This window comes from Crocuta crocuta, unplaced genomic scaffold (assembly GCF_008692635.1).
Source record: "Crocuta crocuta isolate KB4526 unplaced genomic scaffold, BGI_CrCroc_1.0 scaffold610, whole genome shotgun sequence".
NCBI classification, from domain to species: domain Eukaryota; kingdom Metazoa; phylum Chordata; class Mammalia; order Carnivora; family Hyaenidae; genus Crocuta; species Crocuta crocuta.
In genome coordinates, this window is record NW_027527456.1 from 290,071 (window position 1) to 308,828 (window position 18,758).

At 45.2% G+C, this 18,758-nt stretch overlaps 1 protein-coding gene and 1 pseudogene across 1 annotated transcript in view; one reads left to right on the forward strand and one right to left on the reverse strand.

The window, feature by feature from the left end:
- Window positions 1-8,266: 8,266 nt before the first annotated feature.
- ZNF157 (zinc finger protein 157) overlaps window positions 8,267-18,758 on the reverse strand; it is a 38,674-nt gene continuing 28,182 nt past the window's right edge. Inside the window, exons 3-5 of the mRNA XM_077762958.1 lie at window positions 11,191-11,317; window positions 10,805-10,900; window positions 8,267-9,560 (exon numbers count right to left, since the gene is read on the reverse strand). Of these exons, the coding sequence (XP_077619084.1) occupies window positions 8,338-9,560; window positions 10,805-10,900; window positions 11,191-11,317 (1,446 nt within the window). The 3' untranslated portion in view covers window positions 8,267-8,337. The remainder of the gene's footprint in view (window positions 9,561-10,804; window positions 10,901-11,190; window positions 11,318-18,758) is intronic.
- On the forward strand, window positions 16,324-16,601 carry LOC144230661 (HIG1 domain family member 1A, mitochondrial pseudogene; annotated as a pseudogene).

Below are 18,758 nucleotides of genomic sequence, written 5' to 3' on the forward strand. Positions count from 1 at the left end.
CTTCTCTCCATTTCCCCCACCTCCTCCCACCCCAGCCATAGACACCCACTAATCTACTTTCTGTCTCCACAGTTCTGCTGATTCTGGACATTTCTGATACATGGAATCATAGTCTTTTGTAACTGGCTTCTTCCAAGTAATATTTTCAAACTTTGTCCATGTTGTAGCAGGTATCAGCGCATCATTCCTTTCTATTACTGAAGAATATCCCATGGTATGGATGTACCGTATTTGGACTATCCATTCATCAGTCAATGGACATGTGTGTTGTTTCCACCTGGGCGCTACTATGAATGACACTGCTATGAACATTTGTGTCTATGTTTTTACATGGACATGTTTTCATTTCTCTCGGGTGGATGCCCAGCGGTGGAATTCCTGAATCATATGAGAACTCTGCTTAACATTTTGAGAAACTTTCAACCTGTTTTCCAAAAGGGCTGCACCACTTTCTGCCCTACCAGCAATGAAAGATGGGTGCAATTTTTCCATATCCTTGCCAACACTTGTGATTGTCTGTCCTTTCAATCCTAGCCATGCTAGTGTGTGTTAAGTGTTATCTCATTGTGGGTTTTTTTTTTCATTGTGGTCTTGATTTCCATTTCCCTGATGCCTAGTGATGTTGACCAGCTCTCTCCCATTCTGTGCTTTCCCCCATTCTGTGGGGTAACTTTTCCCTTTCTTGACAGTATCGTTTGCAGAAAAAATGGTTTTAATTTCGATGAAACCCAATGTATCTCCTTTTTGTTTTAATTTTTTTTTAATGTTTTTTATTTATTTTTGAGAGTCAGAGAGAGAGAGAGCACAAGCAGGGGANCCTGTCGAGAAATTAAATCACTATTAATAATAGTACACAGGAAGGGATTATTATGAGTTTTGTGCTTTGACCTGAAAAGGATACCCGAGGGGCGAACACACCCATTAGTCATCTTCCAACCCTAGCGCAGACTTCAGGATTCTGGATATGTACTGTGAGGCCCGTTTTTTACAGAGAAGCATTGAGGCTCAGGTGAGGGAAAGGCTGGCCCCCAGGCTACCCACTGAGCTGTATCTTCCCCCCCGCCCCATGCCGCACATGTCACAGGGCTGACACCCCCCACACGTGCTTCCTCTCTGTCATCAGTCTCTCCCAAGCAGAGATTCACACCCAGACGCATGGAAGGCTGGGGTAGGGGGGTAACTGACTTTACTCATGTTAGTGGATTTTCTAGAAGGGTAATGGGAGGAAAGGTAGTGACCTCAGGCCTACAGATCTCCTGCCAGGAGCCATACAAGGACTCTGAAGTAGGAAATCTGTCTGCAGGGTATGCTTCTCCGTGGCAACCACAACTAAAGGGGGCGCCTGGGTGGCTCAGTCGGTTAAGCACCCGACTTCGGCTCAGGGCATGATCTCACGGTTCATGAGTTCGAGCCCCGCATCGGGCTCTGTGCTGACAGCTCAGAGCCTGGAGCCCGCTTCCGATTCTGTGTCTCCCTCTCTCTGTGCCCCTCCCCCGCCCACGCTCTGTCTCTCTCAAAAATAAACATTAAAAAGCAAATAAATAAAGGGAGCTACCCGGAAGGAAGGCGCTCCCTCTGCAGGCTGGCACTCCTTGCTGCTTCACACCCCCAGCCACATCCTGTGTACGCAACAGTCCTTGGTGCTGAGAAACAGTTGGATCAACCAGAAAATGAGCAGGTGCAAGCACAGCCAGGACTGAGGGAACGGCTAACTGGGAGAAGAAGGTACGTTATTGCAGGCACGGGGGATCAACCAGAAGCAGCAGGAACAGCCTGTGGTTCCGGACAGCGGGCCGGGGCTGAGGAAATATTCCAGGACGCTAGCAAACAGCCACGGGCCAAGGGAACGGCCACTGCAGCGATGTGCAACAAAGAGGCTGTCAAACAGCCAGAGGGACAGAGAACAGGCCTCGTAGTTAGAGGACGGCCGCAGAGACTCTAGAACAGCCAGATGGAAGAGGAAGCCATTCCTAAATGGCACGCGACCGCCAGAAATACCTACGAGACAGCCGGCGAGATAAGGGAACAATCTCAGGTGAGGGAACAGCCCGAGAAACAAAAGGCAACAGCAGCTGGAGGGACAAGGAAACGGTGTCTGGACCTGAGGAACAGTTCAACAAATATCTGGAGAGACCACAGGACAGTCCCTGTATGTGGAAGATAATCAGAGGGGCTGCAAAAGAGCCAGAGCAACAGGGGATGAGACCACAGCAAAAAGGACCAAGGGACAGTCTCTGAAGTGCAAGGTACAGAAAAATCAGATAGCAGCCTGAGGGACTGGCGAACCATCACAGTCCAAGGATCGATCGAAAGGGTTCAAACAACAGCCAACAAACCAGGATACAGAGGTCAGGGAACAGCGGCTGGTCCTAACATAGGGTTATCAGAAACTGTGGGGAGTAATCATAGAGATTAAAGACACTGTATTTATAACTAGCGGGAATTCAACAGACACAGTCCTGGGAGCTAATACGGTGCCAGCAGACTTAGCCGGGGGACGAACGGGGATCAGATACTATACTGGTGGCTAATACAGGATCACCTGAACCATGAGAGGCTCTGATGTAGGGTAGGCTCTAATGAGTCCGAGGCATTATACTGAGGCTCATGAGGCAAATACACTGCACTAGGGTATGATGAGGGACCAGCCTCCACAGGGATGGGGGAAGAAAATGAACTGATGCTGAGATAGAGACAAAATCACTTTCGTGGTGGCTAATGGCTAATCAGCAGAATGACTAAAGGCTAATGTGAGGTCGGCAGACACTGGGCTGATACTTTATGATCGAAAGCACTGTATTCGTGACCAGTATTAGTTAGACTCAGTGATGGCAGCAATACAGGGTCAGCGGCAGACGTCACGACTGCCAAGCATGAGGCAAGGACTGAAGTAGTGAGCAGTCACAGCGTTGAGGCGAACATGGGGTTAGCATACACCGTGACGAGCCCTAACGTATGGTCAGCGGGCACTGTGCTGGGGGACCATTGCACTCTGCCACTGTATTGGTGGCTAATGAGGGATCAGCTGGCACGGCGATGAGGGTTCCCGCAGTCACGAACACCATGATCGGAACTTCGGAGGGTCAAAGACACCATACTCATGGCTAAACGGTGATCGGCAAGCTGGGGCTAATGTGGAATCCGCAGCACCTGTCCTAGAAGCTCATGGAAGTTAGTCTCTGCTCTTATGGCTAACTGGGGATCAGCAGAGAGAGAGGGATGGTAGCTAAGTAGAGCCAACAAATCCATTGCTGGGTGCCCAAGAAACTACTGTTGGCTAATGGAGGATCAACAGACACCATGATGGGGGCTAATGTGGGGTCACCAGACTTTACTGAGGCTTCAACTGGTCAGGGACACAATATTAGTGGTTAAAGGGAGGAGATTTAACAGACACAATGATGTGACTACTGTAAGGACAAAAAAACATGGCAGTACATCCTCAAGGAGTTCATGCTCTGCTAGCGGCTAATAAATAAAGACACTGGTGCATGGTCTGCAGACACCCTGACAGGCTGTAGTGTAGGGTGAGAAGACACAGCGATGGGGCTATTTTAAGCAGACACCACTGGGTCTGAAGGTTAAAAAACTTGAAGGTTGATAAGTAGGGGTTCAGAAGACAGAATGACAAGGCCATCCAAGTTCTGCAGATATTATATTGGGGCTCAGAAGGATCAAAGTCACCATGCTGGTGGCTAATTGGGGAACAGCAGATAGATACTGGTGCAGCTGTGCTGTGCTGAGCTGCGGGTTCACTGGGGTCAGACACTGCAGTGGTGGCTAATAAAAATCAACATGATGAGAGGATCTGATGTAGGATGAGCAGACACTGTGACTGGAACACACTGGGTCGAATATATCGTATGGGGGCGCCTGGGTGGCTCAACTGGTTAAGCGTCCGACTTCAGCTCAGGTCACGATCTCATGGTTTGTGGGCTTGAGCCCTGCGTCGGGCACTGTGCTGACAGTTCAGAGCCTGGAGTCTGCTTCGGATTCTGTGTCTCCCTCTCTATCTTCCCCTCTCCCACTTGTGCTGTGTTTCTCTCTCTGTCAAAAATAAATAAATGTTAAAAAATTAAAAAACAAAACAAAAAAACGAATATATCGTATGGTAGCCAGTGGGGGGGGCAACAGACGCTGTCGATATGGGTCAACAGACACTACATTAGGTCTAAAGGAAGTGAGAAGACATTGCTGTGAGCTAATGGGAGGTCAGCAGTCATCATGCTGAGTCTAAAGCAAGGCAAAAAACATGGTATTAAGTTAATGGAGAATCATCGGTCACAAAGCTGGGGGTGAAGGGGTGAAAAGACTCTACCGTGAGCAAACAGGTCAGCAAAAATTGTAATGGCAACTAAAAGGGGTGGTGGGACAGATGGCTACGAGCTAATGGGGGTCAGTAGACTTTGTGGGAGCACAAAGTTGTGATAAGACAAGGTATTGTGAGCTGATGTTAGGCCACTGTACAGACATTGTGCTCTAGGCTAACGGGGGTGAAAAGAAGTGCTGTTAAGTTAATGTGGCCTTAGTAGGCACCGCACTGACATATCCTGGGGGTAAAAACTACTGTGGTGGCGGCCAATGGACAGGTCAGGAGAGACTGTGCTTAAGCTGTTGGGAGTGAAATCCACACAGCAGTGCTGGCAGTGAGGGATCACCGCGTAAGTGATGGTCCCTAAAGGGGGGCCCATCATGGGGCTTCAGTGAAGGTCATTTTCATGGACCAAAGCCATTTCTAAAGCCCGTGGGTGGGGGTGGGGGGACTAAGTCTCCCATTGCCAGTGTCTTTCATCTGATCTAGTGGTCAAGATTCCAGGTTTTCTCCCAGGCAGCCCACATCCGGCTCCTGGTATGGGAACAGGGAACTTTCTATTGTTGTTTGCAAAGTTGAGATATAATTTACATACAACAAAGTGCACAAATCTTAAGTTTACTCATTTGATAACTACCAATACACATTCCAATCAAGATACAGAATAGTTCCATCACCCCCAGGAAGTTCCCTCCTACGCTTTAGGAGTTAATTCCCCTCCCAGGGGCATCCACTGATCTGCTTTCTGTTATTACAGACGACTTTTATTTATGTTTGACATTTTCCATAATAATAATAATTTTAAAACATAAAACTGAGGGGCGCCTGGGTGGCTGAGTTGGTTAAGAGTCCATCTTTGGCTCAGGTCATGATCTCACGGTTCATGAGTTCGAGCCCCAAGTCGGGCTCTATGCAGACAGCTCAGAGCCTGGAGCCTGCTTCGGATTCTGTGTCTCCCTCTCTCTTTGCCCCTCCCCTGCCCATGCTCTGTCTGTGTCTCCCTCTCTCTCTCAAAAGTAAATAAACATTAAAAAAAATTTTAAACATAAGATTGAATTTTGTAAATGGATGATCTGAAGATTAAATGAATCAATGAGATGACATTTTGATAAATTTAATTAATAGTAAANACTATAGCATAATATTACCAAATGCTTAAGGTAAAGGATTCACTTTTGCTGATCAAAAATGTTGAATTAGAAAACATTCTTGGGGCACCTGGATGGCTCAATCGGTAGAGTATGTGACTCTTGATCTTGGGGTCATGAGTTCAAGCCCCACATTGGGCCTAGAGCTTACTTAAAGAATAAATAAAAAGATAAGCTTTTAAAAAAGAAAACATTCTCAAAGTTCAGAGGTTTGTCACTAACAAACTTCCACTCAAGGTATTTTTCAGGCAAAGAAGAAAATGATTCTGAATGGAACGCAGAAAGGAATGGAGAGCAACCAAGGTGGCAAATATGTGAGTAAAATGAAGTGAACATATAAAATAAAAATGTTTTGGGGGGGATATATAAGTATGTATCTTTCTGTATGTATGTATCTGTGATACAGGTAAATATTTATATTCAATAAACCCCATAATACAGCATTATATTTTGAAATATATATGTATATACATGTATAAGCAAAATTTCTATTAAAAGTTAGCTTCATGTGGAAACTAATTTGACAATAAACTATTTGTAAAAAAAAAAAGTTAGCTTCAATTAAAGACAATTTATGGGAGAAAACCATAAAATACAATTGAAGTCCAAAAAAGTTGAGTTAAAAAATAAAAAGATAAACCATATTCATTGATGGAAAGACTTAAAGCCAGCTTACATCTTCTGGACTAGCAACAATTTTAAAGACTGATAATAAGGGGCGCCTGGGTGGCTCAGTCAGTTAAGCGTCCGACTTAGGCTCAGGTCATGATCTCGCAGTTCGTGGGCTCGAGCCCTGCGTCGGGTTCTGTGCTGGCAGCTCAGAGCCTGGAGACTGTTTCGGATTCTGTGTCTCCCTCTCTCTCTGCCCCTCCCCCGCTCATGCTCTGTCTCTTCTCTGTCTCAAAAAAAATAAACTATAGAAAAAAAAAAAGACTGATAATAAGCCCTGGTGTACATGTGGGAAAATGTAAACTTTGTCTCACACTGCTCATGAGAGTATAAATTAGTACAATTTGAAGGGGGAAAATTCAATTATTTAATAAGTTGTAAAACTTCTGTAGCAATCAGAACCCAGCTAGGAGGGGTGCCTGGGGTGGCTCAATTGGTGGACCATCTGACTCTTGATTTCGGCTGAGATCATGGTCCTGAGGTTCGTGGGTTCAAGCCCCACTTTGGGCTCTGTGCTGACGGCAAAAGCCTGCTTGGAATTCTCTGTCTCCCGTTCTCTCTGCCCCTCCCCTGCTCAAGAGCATGCTATTTCTCAAAAAAATAAATAAACATTAAAAAGAAAACAAAAGGAGGGGCGCCTGGGTGGCTCAGTCAGTTGAGCGTCCAGCTTTGGCTCAGGTCATGATCTCACGGTTCGTGGGTTCGAGCCCCACGTTGGGCTCTGCGCAGACAGCTCAGAGCCTGGGGCCTGCTTCCGATTCTGTGTCTCCCTCTCTCTCTGCCCCTCCCCTGCTCGTGCTCTGTTTCTCTCTGTCTCAAAAATACATAAACTATAAAAACAAAAAAATTTTTTTTAAAAGAAAAAAAAAGAACCCAGCTAGGAGACAGAAATGATACCACTTATTTTAATGAAAAGAACTTCTTATAAAGAATTTTTGACTAGTCACAAGGTTATTAACCATGTAACTGACAAGGACAGAAAGAGAACATTAAAATTATCACGGAGGCAGCAACTGCAGGAAGCAGCTGGGCTGAGGTAACAAGGGAAGAAACTGGAATTGTTAAAAATTGGAAACCTGGCGGCGTGGGGTCATGTGGGTAGGACTCGTACCTCCAAGGGGGTGGCACGAGCCAGCTGTGGCTAGTGTTTCTGAGGCCGTGGGGCCCCAGAGGCTGCTCTGTCAGTGCTGGAAAACCACAAACTGCCACCACGGGGACCTTCTGCCGCCCACGTGAAGAAGCGATACTGGGCGGGCAAGGCACAAACATGTTTCGGAGAGCCCCAGCATCGCAAAGAACAGCGTAGAAGGGGGCTGTTGGAGCTAAGGGGCACAACAGCTTAGTAACTTCAACACCGCCTACATTCTATGACCCATCAGTTCCACGTTTAGATTCGGACGCTAAACAAACACATGTCTGGCACCAGTGGAACAGGGAGAGAAGTGAATAAACCAGACCTGTATTTATTTCTCACCATGGACAGTCCTTGGACAGGTAACATTTCATGACAAAAGCAAGCTGCGGAACATTCAGCACAGTGTGATACCGTTTATGGAAACGGTATTCAGAGGAATACAGTATTTCCTGTTGTACAATTCACACAATACACACACACACACACACACACACACACACAAAACCTCAGGGTAGATTAACGGTCTCCATGTTGAAAGGAAAACTGTAACTTTGGAGGAAAGTGTAGGAGAATATGATCACGTTGAAACTGATACTATTTGAACATAAAACCTCGGCAGAAGAGTTAACAAAATTAAATAACCAGCCACAGTCCAGGAAGAGATAGCTGCCAAACACGTGACTGAAAAAAGATTTGTATATTCTCACATATTAAAAAACGAAAACAACATTTAAACCAAGACGTAATAGATAAGCAGCGCGTTAGAAAACAATGAGGAAAGGATACACGACAGTCAATGCACAGGAGAAAAGAACCCAAATGGCCAGTCAACAGGTAGGAAGATATTCAACCTCGCCATTAATTAGGGAAATAAAAACAACAACGTGTTTATTCCAACGTGGAATAAAAACAACATTTCATCGTTTTCAAGAACATTTCAAGATAGAGCTATCCCCTAACGGGACTCAGGATGTATTTTCACACCAGCGTGGGAGTCTAATTGTTACGGGCGCACTCGGTGTGCCTGGTGAACAGATGACCCAAAGGGCTTGATCAAACGGTGACGGGAGTCTTCACAAAGAAGATTTCTCCAGAGTGCAAGGTAAGGGCCGGCCTACGTGAGTTCTCTGATGTTCCGTGAGGTGGGCTTTCCGGCAGAAGGCCTTCCCGCATTCTTGACATTCAAAGGGTCTCTCTCCCGTGTGAATCCGCTGATGTTCAATGAGGCGTACTTTCACATAGAAGGCATTTCCGCACTCACTACATTCGTAGGGTTTCTCTCCTGTGTGAGTTCTCTGGTGTTGACAAAGGGATTTCTTCATACTGAAGATCTTTCCACATTCACCGCATTCATAGGGTTTCTCTCCTGAATGCATTCTCTGATGTTCAACGAGGCGCGCTTTAACATAGAAGGCGTTGCCACATTTATTACATTCATAAGGTTTCTCTCCCGTGTGAATCCGCTGATGTATCCCAAGAGACGAGTGTACTCTGAAAGATTTCCCACATTCATTACACTGATAGGGTTTTTCACCTGTGTGAGTTCTCTGATGATTATTGAGAGTCATTTTCATTCTGAAGAATTTCCCGCATTCGCCACATTTATAGGGCTTCTCACCTGTGTGAATTCTTTGATGTTGATTTAGGGATTTCTTTGCCCGGAAGTTCTTCCCACAGTCACCACATTCATATGGCTTCTCCCCTGTGTGAGTTCTCTGGTGTTGGGTAAGGGATATCTTGACTCGAAATGTTTTTCCACACTCACCGCACTCATAGGGCTTCTCCCCTGTGTGAGTTCTCTGATGAATCATGAGGGTTGCCTTCTCAGAAAAGGTTTTCCCACATTCAGTGCACTCATAGGGTCTCTCTCCTGTGTGTGTTCTCTGGTGTAGAATGAGTTGGGACTTCCTGCCCAGAGATTTCCTACATTCGTTACATTCGAAGGGTTTCTCCCCCGTGTGAGTTTTCTGATGGGCAATGAGGTATGATCTTGCACTAAAGGTTTTTGCACACTCACCACATTTATAGGGCCTCTCCCCTGTGTGTGTTCTCAGATGTTCAATAAGGTTTGACTTCCTGCAGTAAGTTTTCCCACATTCGTGACATCCAAAGTTTTTTACTCCCGTGCGTGTTCTTTTATGTCCAATAAAGCCAGTTTTCTTGTAGAAGACTTTTCCATATCCATGATATTCAACGGTTTGATCTAAAGATTGAATCCTCTGACGCTGTAGGTCATTATCATGCCTGAGGGCATTACCCTCAACAGAACTGTTGCCACACAGCAGTGAGAGACATCCTTTAAAAACAAATCAGATCACTCACTCAAAACTCAGCAATGGCTTCCCTTGTGACAGCCGCAAATTAAAGTGCTTAACAAAACCTATAAAACATAGCCTGTTAAAAAAGTGCTTAACGTAGCCTAAAAAACTCTCTGTAATTTGGCCCCCAGCTCTCTGATATTGCATCTGACCACTCTCACCACCCAGCATTAAGCAACACTGGCCTCGGGGCGCCTGGGTGGCTCAGTCGGTTAGGCGTCCGATTTTGGCTCAGGCCATGATCTCATGGTTCCTGGGTTCGAGTCCCGCATCAGGCTCTGTGCTGACTGCTAGCTCAGAGGCTGGAGCCTGATGCAGATTCTGCGTCTCCCTCTCTCTCTGACCCTTCCCTGTTCATGCTGTCTCTCTCTCTCAGAAATAAAAAAAAACAAAACATAAAAAAAAAAGCTACACTGGCCTCTTTGCTATTTTTAAGATATATCGCCCAGACCAGGCCTGACACATACTGTTCTCTCTGCCCACAATATTCAAAATCTACACGGTTCTGTGTCTCTCACATCTGATGGTGTTGGTGCACTAACGTTAACCTCCCCGAAAAGTCTTCCCCGGGCATATTCTCTACAAGCGCACAAGCATCGTTGTCCATCTTTCGCATCTTGCATTGATTTTCTTTTCACCGTCAAACATTATACATTTGTTTCCAGTCTCTTTCCGTCATCAGACTGCAAGCTCTAGAAAAGTGATTTAGTTTACTAAGTGCTAGATCCCTACACCTAGAACGTGACCAGATTAGGGTTGATACTCATTTAAGAGGTGGTAGAACACCAAATGAGTGTATGAAGGTACACCTCACAACGGAAGGCATCAAAGGCAATGGAGGGAAGGCAGGCAATTGAGAATACTAAAGAGAGACAGACTGGCTGAGAATGTGCCTCTTACGATGAGGCAGGTGGGGGTAGGTAAGAGTGGTAGATAACCACAAAAATCAAGAGGGGCATCTGGGTGGCTCCGTCGGTTGAGCGTCCTACTTCAGCTCAGGTCATGACCTCACGGTTCATGAGCTTGAGCCCCACATCGGGCTCTGTGCTGACAGCTCCTCTGTCCCCCTCTCTCTCTGCCCCTCCCCTGCTTGTGCTCTCTTTCTCTCTCAAAAATATATAAACTTAAAAAAAAACCTCAAGGGTGCAGGCCTTCTGTCCTCCAGTCATTTTCAGAGGAAGGGCCTCTAAAAAGAGGTTACTGGAAAACACTGCTCGCTCACCTGGGTAACCGTGGCCTGAGGATTCCTCCTCTAATATCCACAGCTCTTCTCCTCGCTCCAACTTGAAGATCATCTCTGGTTTGGCCACGCAGAGGCCTGTTAATGGGAAATGGCAGAGGACGTGGGCCAAGTTGTCTGAGCGTTAGGGCCTCTGATGGAGGAGGAAGGTGCATCTTCATGAGCTGCACAAGGAAGGGGCCCATGTAAACCTTTCATTGGGGCAAGTGGCAACACACATGCTCATCCTGGTGCCTCAAACTAGTCAAGCATCTGTGACCCTTGAATCTAGAACCTAAAGTATTGTTAGAGTCTATAAAGGCAGCACAGGTTACAGTAACCAAGAAAGGAAACAGGGTACCAGGGGTTACATGGACACCAGTCCTCACCCACAGACGCCAGGTTGCTGTAGTTCTCTAACATCACATCCCTGTGCATGGTCCTCTGAGCAGGGTCCAGTCGGTGCCACTCCTGTCGGGTAAAATCCACAGCCACGTCCTCAAATGACACAGACCCCTGTAACAACAATCTGCAATGATCAGACTGGGACACACGGAGGGGCGCCTAAGTGGCTCAGTCGGTCAAGCATGCGACTCTTGATTTCAGCTCAGGTCACGATCTCATGGTTCGTGGGATCGAGCCCTGCATCGGGCTCTGCGCCGACAGCATGGAGCCTGCTTGGGATTCTCTCTCCCTCTCTCTCTCTGCCTCTCCCCGACCTGGTCACACACTCGCTCTCGAAATAAATAAACATTTAAAAAAAATTAAATACTATCTTTAAAAAAACGAATGAAACACACCAAAGGATGTGTGGGAACTAATTCTTTCCATAGAGCACCAGTAAGATTTAACCCTAAGAAGCTACATTGGACACCTGAGCCTGTGNAAGAACAGCCCTGCTATTGTGTTAATAGATCAATCCATGAAGAAAAGACTACTGACCACTGAGTTAATACTACGTGCCTGGACTTGTCCCAGTCGTCGGGAAAACAAAAAGGAGTAAAAGACGGAGTGCGTGTTCTCAAAGAGCTCAAAACCCAGTGAAGAGACTTATGTATGAACACACTCTTGCAACAAGGTGTTACAGGATCCGCGCTAGACACGTGTACAGGGTGCAATGGGCTTTCACAAGGGATGAATCGGGATTCCACTTCGTGTTATCAGATTCAAGTTCACCTGGGGAGATAGAGCTCTAAATCCTTAAACAAGAATACAGTTTCCCTCTGGGGCGCCTGGGTGGCTCAGTCAGTTGAGCGTCCAACTTCGGCTTGGGTCATGATCTCACGGTTCCTGAGTTTGAGCCCCACGTCGGGCTCTGTGCTGACGGCTCGGAGCCTGGAGCCTGCTTCCGATTCTGTGTCTCCTTCTCTCTCTGCCCCTCCCCTGCTCGTGCACTGTCTCTGTCTTTCAAATATAAATACACTTTCAAAAAAAAATTTTAAATACACTTTCCCTCAAAAATATGGGACAGCATAAAAAAAGGCAAGAAATCATGAAACACACGTGGTGAGCTATGAAACTACATATAGAACAGTCGGAGAGAAAAAACAGCTCTTCAGGCTCTGATAAGATAAAGGGCTGCAAAGACATTCAGGGACCAGAAAGCGGAGGGATTTTCAACTGTTTTTCCCCCTACAGATGATCAGTCTCTAAAATACTTGACTCCTTAGACCACCAGAATATTTTCTGACCTTCCCACAATATATTTATATTTCTAAGTTATACAGAAGTACTGTCGAGTGGGAGAAAGGCACAGATCATCACTCACAGGATGATGGCGTGAGCAGATGGGTTGAGGCTGGTGCCGTATATTAAGATTAGCAAAACTAGAGACACACTGGGTTGGCAGAAGGAAAAATTGAAATAGATCTTGGACTTAAGCTGGGGTGTTTATGGCACATACTGATAGACCTCCAGCTGGCAGGTGGAAATATGATTCCAAAGCTCAGAAGAGAAGGCTAGGAGAGGCCAAAGGATGGGGAGGCAACTGCACTTCAGCACTAGCTGAAGCCACCAGAATAAACTGGAAGGCTAAGAAAACACAAAGAGCTTGAGAGAAGCACCAAGTACAGAGTCAGCAGGGACACCAAAAGTACTTGAAGCTTGAAGGAGTGTGTGGGGGGGGAGGGTCCCTGCGGGACAGAGAAAATGGGAGAAATCCTGTTTTTTAAATGCAGTCCTGCCCCCAAAGCAAGCCCCAGGGCCAGTTGGAGCAGCTGACACCTCGAATTTTAAGGAAGAGAAATCCTTTTCTTCGGCAAGGACAATAGTGGTCTGAAGAGTGTGGGAAGGATCCCCATGGCCTTTTTTCTAACCTCCCACCACTGGGCCCCAAGGGCAAACTTCCTTACTGAAAGAGAGTGCCAAAGAGGAGAGACTAAATCCCTAACTGAGCAGCCAAAAGATGGCGGAGGGGATTGGGGCGGAGCACGATTGTGGGGGGAGACTGCCCTAATAAAATAGCCTCAGAACACATAAAGCAAATCTGAAAGAACTGCAAGAAGAAATGGGCAAATGCACACTTAGCACTGCTGACGTTCAATACTCCTCTTAGTAATCAAAGTCCCTAGTAGACAGAAAATCAACAGGGATATAGGAAAACTGGATGCCACCAAGCAACCACTTGACTTTGCAGAACATTCCACTCAAAATTATAGAAATGAAGTTTCTTCCAGTACGCCTGGAATGGTCACCAAGCTAGAACATACCCAGGATCATAAAACAAATCTCAACACGATCAACGGCCCCTTGGGTACCAAGGAAAATTGACCCGGAGAACCCACTCTGAGATATAACCTAATAAAATGATTAAGGGGGCACCTGGGTGGCTCAGTCGGTTAAGCGGCAGACTTCGGCTCAGGTCACGATCTCACAGTTCGTGGGTTCGAGCCCCGCGTCGGGCTCTGTGCTGACAGCTCAGCGCGTGGAGCCTGTCTTCAGAGTCTGTATCTCCCTCCCTCTCTGACCTTCCCCTGCTCACACTGTCTCTCTCTCTCAAAAAATAAATAAAACATTAAAAACATAAAAAAAACAAATAAAACGATTAGAATTTAAAGACAAAGAACACATTTCTTTGGGGCTTCCAGGCAAAGAGATGAAATAACTTAGACGACCAGAGAATTAAACTGGCATCGATTTCTCAAAAGCAAAGCAATAGTAATACAGTATTGTCAAGAAAGTTAAGGGAGAAAAGTACATACAAAGGAAATGCCATCCAGCCAAGATACTCTTTAAGTATCAAGGCCATTAGAAGAACAGCTGAGTATGCCAAAGCACTTGTGCCCTTCCTAAGGAATTTCATAGAGCTGTGCTGTCCAATTTGGTGGCCCCATGTGGCTAGCTACAGTCCTGGACAACAAAGGTAAAGAACGTACTCATCACCGCAAGGAATTCTATTGACGAGCACGACATCAAATGGTGAGCTTCATCCAACCAAAACTGGTGAGTGGGGAAATTGTGGCAAAAGCCTAACACTGAGCATTTTTATACACTACCGTAAAGCTAAGACTAACACAAGGCTGGGGTCACAGGTTGAAGGATAACGTATAAACATTACTTTGTCCTGACAAAGTAGAAAAACAACTAAAAAATGGAAGGAGAAGAGAAAGGAAAAGAGGAAAGATGAATAAGATCGCTGACGGCTATATAAGTAAAGGTGAGAGACAAATTAGATGATATAAAAGATTAATAAAGAAAAAAAGTAGGGGCACCCGGCTGGCTCAGTCAGTGGAGTAAGCAACTCTTGATCTTGGGGCTGGAAGTTCAGGCCGCACATTGGATGTAGAGATTCCTTTAAAATAAAAATTTTTTTGAAAACAAAGTAAATTGATATAGGCATTACAGGAAACAGTATGGAGGCTGCTCAAAAAATTAAAACTAGAATTACTATATGATCCAGCAGTCCCATTTCTGGGTGCATACCCAGAAATCACTATCCCAAAGAGCTATCTGTACTCCCATGGTCATTGCAGAATTATTCAAGATATGGAAAACAACCTAAGCGTCCATCGATGGCTGAATGGATAAAGATGTGATATATATATAAAACTCAACATCATTCAGTCATGAGAAAGAAGGAAATCTTACTATTTGCAACAACACGTATGAAACTGGAGGGCATTATGCTAAGTGAAATGAATCAGACAGAGAAAGGCAAATATTGTACTGTATGATCTCATTGATATGTGAAATCTTTTTTTTAAAAGTCAAACCCATAGAAGCAGAGTAGAACGTTAACAGGAGTATGGGAAAAATGAGGCGATGTTGGTCAAAGAGTACAAAGTCAGCTATGTAGAATGAATAAAGTCTAGAGATCTACGGGGCACCTGGCTGGGTCAGTCGGTGCAGTGTGCAACTCTTGATCTCAGGGTTGTGAGTTTGAGCACCAGGTTGGGTATGGAGATTACTTAAAAATAAAATCTTTAAAAACTCTGGAAAAAGAAAAGGGGGTGCCTGGGTGGCTCAGTCAGTTAAGCATCTGACTTCAGCTCAGGTCATGATCTCACCGCTCGTGGGTTCGAGCCCCGTGTCGGGCTCTATGCTGACAGCTCAGAGCCTGGAGCCTGCTTCAGATTCTGTGTCTCCCTCACTCTGTGCCCCTCCTCCGCTGGCTCTCTGTCTCTGTCTCTCTCAAAATAAATAAACATTAAAAATTTTTTTTAAAAATCTGGAGATTTAATGTACAGGCATGATGACTATACTTAATTAATACTATATTGAACAATGGAAATATGCTAAGAAAGTAAATTACAGGTATACTCCTCACACACAGAAAATGGGAACTATGAGATGATATTAAAAAATACAACTATTATAAACACCAATCACAACCAAAATACAACTATTATAAACACCAATCACAAACAGTAAAGATTTAAGAGTTAGAAACTGACCAACTGATTCTAAAATTCATATATAAAAAAAAGGGGAGTATGACTGGGTGGTTCAGTCAGTTGAGCATCCAACTCTTGATTTCAGCTCAGGTCATGATTCCTGAGTTGTGGGATCAAGCCTGCTGTTGGGCTCTGTGCTGAGCACGGAGCCTGCTTGAGATGCTCTCTCTTTCCCCCGCATCCTCTCTTCCCCACTCGCATTCTCTCTCTCTCGCTCCCAAATTAAAAAAATAAAATAAAGAAGGGATTTGGACTTGATGCAGGACCCAGGTATAACAACACCACATTGATGATACCATGATAATATCAGAATCTGAAAATCAAGCTAGGACTGACTGAAATGCAATAGTGACACATGAGGAGCAGAGGAGAGTTGACAGATCAACAGAAATCCAAGGGCCTACTCAAATGGAGAAATTTGCAAGAATACCCTGGGCAGAAGCTATCCATGACATCCCACAGGCAACACAAAACGAACTAATGTTGGAGTGCGTGCGTGGGTGAGAGCCAGAAACTGGCTAGAGCTTGAGAGGTCCTGTCATTCGCAGAACGTAAGAAGGTCTCAGGCCCTGTATAAACCATCTGTGATACAATTTGCATTTTTCCTGAAAGGAGGATTCTGTAGTCACTATGTCAACCGGCACAGAGATTTCTCTTCCTAAGATGAAGATCGGGGATCTAAACTTACCCAAAAAGCTAGAGAGGCACCATTCGTTTCCATTGGGATGGCAATTTGCAGCAATCATCATGTGTGGAATATATAAACTGAAGAGCAGGGCAAATACTGAATGTTGTCTGTTCACCTGATCCACATGTGCGTGGCAGCCCAAGGCTTTGCTATGGGGGCAATGATTCTGGGTATGGGCTATTCCACGTATGAGGAGTTCTGGGCAAAGCCTAAACCTTAGAAGAAGAGATAATGTCAGGGCGCCTGTATAGTTCAGTTGGTAAAGCATCTTTTTTAAAAATGTTTATTTATTTTTGAGAGAGAGAGAGCCCAAGTGGGGGAGAGACAAAGACGGGGTCAGAGGAACCTAAGTGGGCTCTAGCTCGACGTTGACAGCAGAGAGCCCGATGTGGGGCTCGAACTCACAAACTGCGAGATCATGACCTGAGCTGATGTCGGACACTCAACTGAGCCAACCCAGGTGCCCCCAGTTGGTAGAGCAACTTAATCCCAGGGTCACGNGTTATATGTTCATGTTCAAAATAAATCATTAGTGCCTGGAGTGCCTGAGTAGCTCAGTCGGCCAAGCATCTGACTCTTGATTTTGGCTCAGGTCATGATCTCACAGTTCATTGGTTCAAGCCCTGCATCGGGCTCCGTGCTGACAGCGCGTAGCCTGCTGGAGATTCTCTTTCCCCTCTCTCTGCCCCTCCCCTGCTCACACACACAATCTCTCTCTCAAAAATAAATAAATAAACTTTAAAAGACAAGAAAAATCATTACAGTGGGTCAGACAATAACATGGCCATTGAAGATTGGCTTCCTTTCGTGCAGGCTTGATTTGCCTGGTGACTAAATTACTAGTGACCAGTTCACCAACTAGGTCATTCAGGGGAGTCAAATCCGCACCAAAAAAAAAGTCACTTTCAAATGCACTTGATAGTGGTAAATTGTTCACCTTCTTCAACTCTTCTGATGAAATTAGTTCTAAAGAGGACAACATGCAAGCCTGGAAGTATTTCCAGTTGCTGCAGAATATCACATGCATCTGCTGGTATGTAGGAATCCTATGTAGTCCAGTTCATTGAACTTTTTTCTGCCTGCTTTGTGGTCTCAGTATTTCCGTTTTTAGGGCCGGTTGGCTTTTGAAGACCCCTTTCAGAACATTGCATGGAATATAACATTATAAGCCTCCCCACAACCCAAAATGTGTGTGTGTGCGTGTGTGTGTGCATGTGTGTGTGTTTAAACCTAAAAACCTGATAAAAGGACTACTTCGAAGTAGTATTTATTTCAGGATCATACTTGCAAACATGAGAATAACGTAATTATGGATCTCAGTTTAGCTCTTTGTAATAGCAGAATTATATTTATGCTGCTGTTGTATTAGAATAATTTTAAATGTCAGGCACCTGGGCTCAGTTGGTTAAGCGTTCAACTCTTGGTTTAGGCTCAGGTTGTGATCTCGTGGTTTCGTGAGTTTGAGCCCTGCGTTGGGCTCTGTGCTGGCAGCACAAAGCCTGCTTGGGATTCTCTCTCTTTCCCTCTCTGCCTGTCCCCCACTTGTGCTCTCCCTCTCTCAAAATAAATAAGTAAGCTTTAGGGGTGCCTGGGTGGCTCAATTGGTTAGGCATCCGACTTTGGCTCAGGTCATGATCTCACAGTTCATGGGTTAGAGCCCCGCGTCAGGCTCTGTGCTTACAGCTAGCTCAGAGCCTGGAGCCTGCTTCAGATTCTGTCTCCCTCTCTCTCTGACCCTCCCCTGCTCACGATCTCTCTCTCTCTCTCTCTCTCTCTCAGAAGTAAATTTAAAAAAAAACATTAAAAAAATAACAAATAAAATATTTTTATTTTTTAATAAAGAAAAGAATAATTTTAAAGTCATCTCAAAATAGAAAGCTCTCTTTTAAGTGCTAANCTAAGCTCTTATCTATAAAATTACCCAAAAGAAGGTCATATTTGAATAAGATGCTGAAAAAAAGTAAGCAGTCTCAATTGTAAAAAGCAGTAGCTCTTTTTTTTTATGGTGGAAAAATTTATATTTAGATTTAGCCAGCTGGACTCAGTTTAGATGATCCCAATTTTGTTGGCAACATCCAAAGCATCACAGTCAGAAGCCAGTCGAATATATGTCTTCTTTTCCCCATCAGGCCCGGTCAGTGTTGACCTTGGCCACATCAATGTCATAGAGCTTCTTCACAGCCTGTTTGATCCGGTGCTTGTTGGCCTTGACGTCCACAGTGAACACAAGTGTGTTGTTGTCTTTTATTTTCTTCATGGCCGACTCGGTCGTTAGGGGGAACTTGAGAATGGCATCGTGGCCATGCTTGTTTCTCCCGGGGGCGCTCTTTCAAGGATATTTGGGCTGCCTTCAGAGATCCAGTGTCTTGAGCCATTG